Below are 6,787 nucleotides of genomic sequence, written 5' to 3'. Positions count from 1 at the left end.
CGTTCTTCCATTCGTTCTTTTTCTTCTTCTACCTCTTTCAGTTTTGCCTTCACCTCCGCAAGTTCCTGTTTATATTTTTCTTTTCGTTCCTTTTGTGCTTCACAATTCCATTGTGCTTTCCATTTTTCTTCTCCCACCTCCTTCAGTTTCGCCCTCATTTCTACAATAATTCTATCGCTTTCTCTTTGTATTTCCCATTGGCATAAACACATATTATGAAGAAACTGTAGTTGTTCTCTGTAGCATTCCTGATAACATGGTTCATCAACCCATTCCTCAAAATCACAAATAGGTTCGCCGGGAACCTTGTATAGCTAGTTCATACAGCACCAGTAGCGGCGTCCAACTTCACCACCGTCCCAACAATTTTGCATCGAGCATTCTTTTCCACAGTTGCACTTTGGTGGATGAAGAGGTTGAGCCATTTAATGAAATATTTGCTTTTAGTAAAAAAAACTTTACTTTTAATGAAATATTTGCTTTTACTAATTTTTGAGCACACAAAATAACTACAATGATGCCGCTATTTATAGGCGAGACAAAATACATAAAGTGTGGTATAGTACTGCATTTTATGGAGTTGTCTTGTCGTTCTGAAAAAGATGAAAACATGTGAAAAAAGCTGGTTTATTGCAGAAAAATTTAATACATAAAGTGTGGTATAGTACTGCGTTTTATGGAGTTGTCTTGTCGTTCTGAAAAAGATGAAAACCATGTGAAAAAAGCTGGTTTATTGCAGAAAAATTTAATACATAAAGCGTGGTATAGTACTGCGTTTTATGGAGTTGTCTTGTCGTTCTGAAAAAGATGAAAACCATGTGAAAAAAGCTGGTTTATTGCAGAAAAATTTAATACATAAAGCGTGGTATAGTACTGCGTTTTATGGAGTTGTCTTGTCGTTCTGAAAAAGATGAAAACCATGTGAAAAAACTGGTTTATTGTAGAAAAATTTAATACATAAAGCGTGGTATAGTACTGCGTTTTATGGAGTTGTCTTGTCGTTCTAAAAAAGATGAAAACCATGTGAAAAAAGCTGGTTTATTGCAGAAAAATTTAATACATAAAGCGTGGTATAGTACTGCATTTTATGGAGTTGTCTTGTCATTCTGAAAAAGATGAAAACCATGTGAAAAAAGCTGGTTTTAGTTATCCTTTGTGCAGTGATGGTTTTAGTTCTACCGTTTGTTTTTGTGTTACGTTTGCAATGTTTGTGTTTTTTGTGTACTGTTTAAGTAAACTGCTATTCAAACGCAATTAAAATAAAAATGTTGTTAAAAGATAATTGTTATCATTATTTACATAATACACTATTTACACAAACTAAAAACATAAGTAAATCAGTGAGTCCCGCAGCCTGTGTACTTCAGTGCTGCTGCTGGCCTGAGTCGCATCCCCTGTCGCCCGGGTACACTATCTGGATCATCATCATCAAGGCGCCTCTTTATGTGAGGATGTGCAGCAGCATCGACACCACAGTTGGCAGGATCGGAAGAATAGGCCGTCGGGCCGTCAGCAACCTACAAAACAAGTACTAAACTTAGCAGGTGACAAAGTATATTTGTATTGTACGTGTTAAGTCAAAAACTATTTTCCCACCGTGGTCTCGTCGGCCTCCTGAATATATGCATTCGTGGTGTCCTCATCAAAGCATGTAGTGGCCTCAAAGATGGGCTGGGACGAAGCCTTCATAAGAAAGTTAAAAATTAATTAATGGCAGCTCAATAAGGAAAAGAAAACAAATTGAAATTTTAAAGTAATACAAACATACATGCGCCTGTGGTAGATCCGCATCAACCGCCGGGGATGAGGCATAACTCAACCTGCGCCCGCCATCCACGTCCCGAGTGGGCCGATCCTCAGCTCCGGTAGATGGGCATGCAAAGTACTAGTATACATCCCCGTCGAATGTACCCGTGATAAACAATTCTCCTGACGGGGTGACCTGCGATGCTGGCAGAGATAGCTGAAGGCTGTACGAAGGCATGCTGTTGGAAGGCTCATCTTCCCGAGGTATATAACCCAGCTAATCATCTCCAAGCGCCAAAACTCCAAAGTCCTCATCATGTCCCTCAACAGGTGGGTCGACAGGTGCCTCAACGCCCCCTTGCTGGGGACCACCTTCTCGCCGTCCCCAGGGACCCCCGCGACCCCGTGGGGCACCCCTACCTTGTGGGGCACCCCTCCCTCGTGCCCTACCCCTGCCTCGTGGGACACCCTTATCCCGATGGTAGTCCTCTGGCGCCACATACAGAGCCTCGTAGTCCAACCTCGTTGCATCACTCGCCTGAAACAGGGTCCGACGAGCCAACTGTGCCACCCGCCGGCCATAGTCAACGACTACAGGGATGTCGGTATGCTGTTGCATCTCCTGTCCCAACTAGTAGAGGTGATGATGCCCAATAGCCTGTGAAATATTTAAAATATTAATTAAATAGCGCTATATCACAATTATACGATATTAATAAGCCAAAAAATATACTAGTGCCTCGTGTCTCCCGGCGTATGGTCTGTAGCGCTCGGCAAGTACATGAATGGGGTTCCCGATAATCAGTCGGGTGTGACGGCGGTACCATGACGCATACATATGAATAGTGGCCTCCTGGGTAAATGTAGGTGCTGGTGGAATACAGTCAGCTCACTGCTCCTCCCAAATAAGGACCTGCTGCTCTAGCCATCCCATATATATATATATATATATATATATATATATATATATATATATATATATATATATATATAGTCCAGCCTGGCACGGTCATCCCGCTGATAATGTATAGCCACCCATCCAGGCTCCCTCGGTAAAGGCTGGGGACGGTGAAACTGGTGAAGCACACGCTCTGTGGCATGATACTCAACCATATCGAAGAAGATCATCGGGACGGAGGTGCTCCAAAGCATTCGATCGACTGAGCAATAAAAGGGCAACTGAGCTACCAACTAGTCGCTGTATGTCGTCCAGATGAACTACCAAATAATAACATAAAAGTGAGTATGTGCAACACAACTCAATTTAAAACAAGTAAGTGTAGGTACATATCTACTTGTCCGTCCACCAGCATATCTAGCACATCCCTGATAAGGGGGAGATTATGATGAGCATCGGTCCCTCGGTAGTTCCCACGCCGAAGAATCCACCTAGAAGCTAGAGGGAGAAACAGATAAGCCTCACCAGGCGCAAGTGCTGGTAGAGGTGGTTGCAACGGCATGATCCGCTGTCAGGCCCAAACCTAAGATAAAAGGTTGATGTAAAATTTATGAGTCATTTCGACCATATAGAATTCAGAGAAATGAACAGAGTATTCAAAAATGTTGTCACCTGTAGGAGGGGCAGAAAACCACATATGTCCACCGCTGGGCCCATGCTCGCCCGGCACATGCTCCTATACAGGTATGCAAGAACAACAACACCCCAACTGTACTGGGGTAAACCATCCAGCTCCTGAAGATGATAGAGAAAGCGCATACTCACTTTACTCCCCGAAGTGTTCGGGAACAAGACACACCCGAAAAGCAGGAGCAACGCCAACCGCATGTACCTCTCAATATAGACATCCTCCGTCTCGCCGGTAATGTCTGGGTGCAAAAATGCCATATGATCTCTGATGGCTGACAAAGCAACGCGACTGCCCCCAGCGTTACCCTGAGGTCTATAACCAGTAAAATGTCCCATCATATCCAAAAACTGTGCACGCATCATGGATCTAATGTGCTGGGGCAGTGCTACGGCCCGTCCATCTACGCGCAGCACGTACAAAACCTGAACATCCTCCAGCGTAATGGTGGACTCTCCAATGGGCAAGTGAAAAGTGTGCGTCTCCGGTCGCCACCGCTCTACCAAGGCCGTGATGAGAGACCAATCAAGCTGCATCTGTCCAAGCTCAAAAATCGTATAGAAGCCCGTAGCCTGTAGGCGCGCGACTACGCGGGCATGGAAAGGATGCTCCCCGATGAACTCCCACAAATCGTCAGGTCTCCTGGGGCGGAGAGGCTGCATCGATAGCTGTCCCTCCCATACAAAGAAGGACATATGGTCGCCCTGAAACACTAGTAGCTGATCCTCGACTGGTCCGGGATGCGCAGGCGAAGGAAAGTCCATGTCGTCTACTATAATTTAAACAAAATTAATTGTGTGTGTTAGCTTAATAAATTAAATAATTAATTATGTTTAAAATTGGACTGAATAATTATGTATGGGTTCCAGGCTCGATATTTGAGGCCCGGTAGCACCGAGTTATCCTTAATTATTATGCGTGTCAATTTCAACATTTTTAGAATTGTGTGTGTTAGCTTAATAAATTAAATAATTAATTATGTTTAAAATTGGATTGAATAATTATGTATGGGTTCCAAGCTCGATTTTTGAGGCCCGGTGGCACCGAATTATCCTTAATTATTATGCGTGTCAATTTCAACATTTTTAGAATTGTGTGTGTTAGCTTAATAAATTAAATAATTAATTATGTTTAAAATTGGACTGAATAATTATGTATGGGTTCCAGGCTCGATATTTGAGGCCCGGTAGCACCGAGTTATCCTTAATTATTATGCGTGTTAATTTCAATATTTTTAGAATTGTGTGTGTTAGTTTAATAAATTAAATAATTAATTATGTTTAAAATTGGACTGAATAATTATGTATGGGTTCTAAGCGCGATTTTTGAGTCCCGGTAGCACTGAGTTATCCTTAATTATTATGCGTGTCAATTTCAACATTTTTAGAATTTTGTTAGCTTAATAAATTAAATAATTAATTATGTTTAAAATTGGACTGAATAATTATGTATGGGTTCCAGGCTCGATAGTTGAGTTTATTTTACAACATATATTAATTTGTTACTTTTGTAAGTTTATTGTTATAAATTAAATAATTAATTTTTTAAAGTGTAATTGGATAGAGTTTGCAGTTACTACATACTTAAACTACATAGACTCTACGCTAGAAGGCTCTACATTTTACTACGCTAAAAGGCTCTATATTTTACTACACTAAAAGGCTCTATATTTTACTACGCTAAAAGGCTATTTATTTTACTACGCTAAAAGGTCAATATTACATATAAAAACAACTAACATAAAATACAAATATGAACAACAAACAAAATAAATAATATTAATTTTTTAACAATACAAATAATTTATCAAATTTTAATAATTTTTTGTACCAAAGCTAATAAATCAATCCGGGTATAAATAAGATACAAATTTAAACACAAACATAACACAAAAACACACTAAACAATACAAATATGCATGTACTATACGAGTTTCGACATAAACAAAATCGAAATACCTCGATTTAAGTTTTTTGAATTTGATTGAAATCGAATTTTTGCACCCGAAAGAAGGAATCCAAAGCTTGTCTTGTATGTGGGACCTACACTCCTTGCTCTTTAGGTGACGGGTGGGGCCGAAATTTTTTTTTTAAGTTTGTCGGGGGGGGGGGGACTAGCAGAATCGGAATTTTTTAAAAAGGGGGTGCGTCGGTTCAGTGTTCCAAGGAAGAAGAAGGGGGTTTATTTTATTAAAGTTGTTCGCAGTATTATACTGCGTTTTACTTAAAATGCAGTATAATAGTGCGAACAACTTTAATAAAATATAGTTGGGCCCAGATTTTGAGTAAAACGCAATATAGTACTGCGAATTACAATTTTTTTTGAAAGTAAAATGCAGTATGGTACTGCGCTTTACTTTAACGACTAAATTTCCGTTAAAGTAGTTCGCAGTATAGTACTGGATTTTACTCATTTATGTAACTTTTTTTTAAGTAGTAGAAAAGTGTTTTTTGTCCAAAAAATCATCAAAAAAGTTTCGGATCCGTGGTTGAAGAGGGGTAGAAAAATAGAGGGAAAGGGGTAAGTGAGTTGGTGGTGAGAAGGCGAGGGAGTGTGAGGGAGAAGAAGATGATAATATAATAATAAAAAAAGGGGTGGTTTAATTAATGATTTGGCAACTGACATGGAAAAAATTAAGGGGTCAGCTGCTACTGTATCAAAATATTAGGGTTAGGAATAATTTTTAAAACTTCATTAACGATAGGGATAAGAATGAACAAAAAGCATAACGGATGACCCAAGTAATTAATAAACAATAGTAAATGGATAATTTTGACCCCTTTCCCTAAAGGAAATCACTATATATCTGTAGTATTTTGTCTTTTCGAAGTTAAGATTAATTTACATTTAATTTGAATGGACAAAAATAAATTAAAAGCACAGCATATCTTGTTTGCAAGTGCGTATATATGGTTAGAGGTTGAAACTAGAGCCAATTGCAGAGGATTAGGAACCTAAACAAAATAAATATGGAAAAGACGGGAGAATGGCTGGGGCCTTGGAGTTAGCATAAAAGCACAGGTCTAGGAATAAGTGACATGCAATACCAAAAAAAACGACGTCATTTACTGCCATCTATTTTCATGCATATCCCTGCAAGATTTGACGGTAAATTTAACCCGTTCCTTCCAACAAAAAAGAGGCTCCGTCGGAAATAATTTATCCGTCTTCTTAAAATTAGGGGTAAAGACTGCATGTATTTTACCGTTCGCAATTTTTACTCGTGAGATTATATTGGATGTATCATAAACAAAAAAGAAAATATAATATAACGGGACCTTTTTTAGAAATTTTTTTGCTTTACCCCCTTGACCACTTAGGAATCGTTTAATAGAATGTATTAAGAATAATAATATATGTGTTAGCTTTAATATTATTAGTCTCTTGTTTTTAAAGTATTTTTCAACCTAAATATTAGTTATACGTTCTATAATATTTTTATGCATAGCAAATCA

The 6,787-nt window shown here is 39.0% G+C and overlaps 1 protein-coding gene across 1 annotated transcript; it reads right to left on the bottom strand.

Annotated features, from left to right (window-relative positions):
• Window positions 1-1,337: 1,337 nt before the first annotated feature.
• On the bottom strand, window positions 1,338-4,096 carry LOC138878982 (serine/threonine-protein phosphatase 7 long form homolog). Its single transcript, XM_070158553.1, has 3 exons — window positions 3,317-4,096; window positions 3,042-3,212; window positions 1,338-1,517 (listed from the first exon to the last, which is right to left on the bottom strand). Exons 1-3 carry the CDS (start codon window positions 4,094-4,096, stop codon window positions 1,338-1,340), a joined length of 1,131 nt encoding a protein of 376 aa, XP_070014654.1.
• Window positions 4,097-6,787: the final 2,691 nt, after the last annotated feature.

This window comes from Nicotiana sylvestris, chromosome 10, assembly GCF_000393655.2.
Source record: "Nicotiana sylvestris chromosome 10, ASM39365v2, whole genome shotgun sequence".
NCBI classification, from domain to species: Eukaryota; Viridiplantae; Streptophyta; class Magnoliopsida; order Solanales; family Solanaceae; genus Nicotiana; species Nicotiana sylvestris.
Note: the sequence above shows the minus strand (reverse complement) of the source record. Positions and strands in the feature narration are given on the sequence as shown.

Coding starts and splice junctions, on each gene's coding strand:
- LOC138878982 (XM_070158553.1), bottom strand. CDS start 4,096: ATGGACTTTCCTTCGCCTGCGCATCCCGGACCAGTCGAGGATCAGCTA. Junction 3,213..3,316: donor GTTTTCTGCCCCTCCTACAG/GTGACAACATTT, acceptor TGGGCCTGACAG/CGGATCATGCCGTTGCAACC. Junction 1,518..3,041: donor ATATGCTGGTGGACGGACAA/GTAGATATGTAC, acceptor CTTGTTTTGTAG/GTTGCTGACGGCCCGACGGC.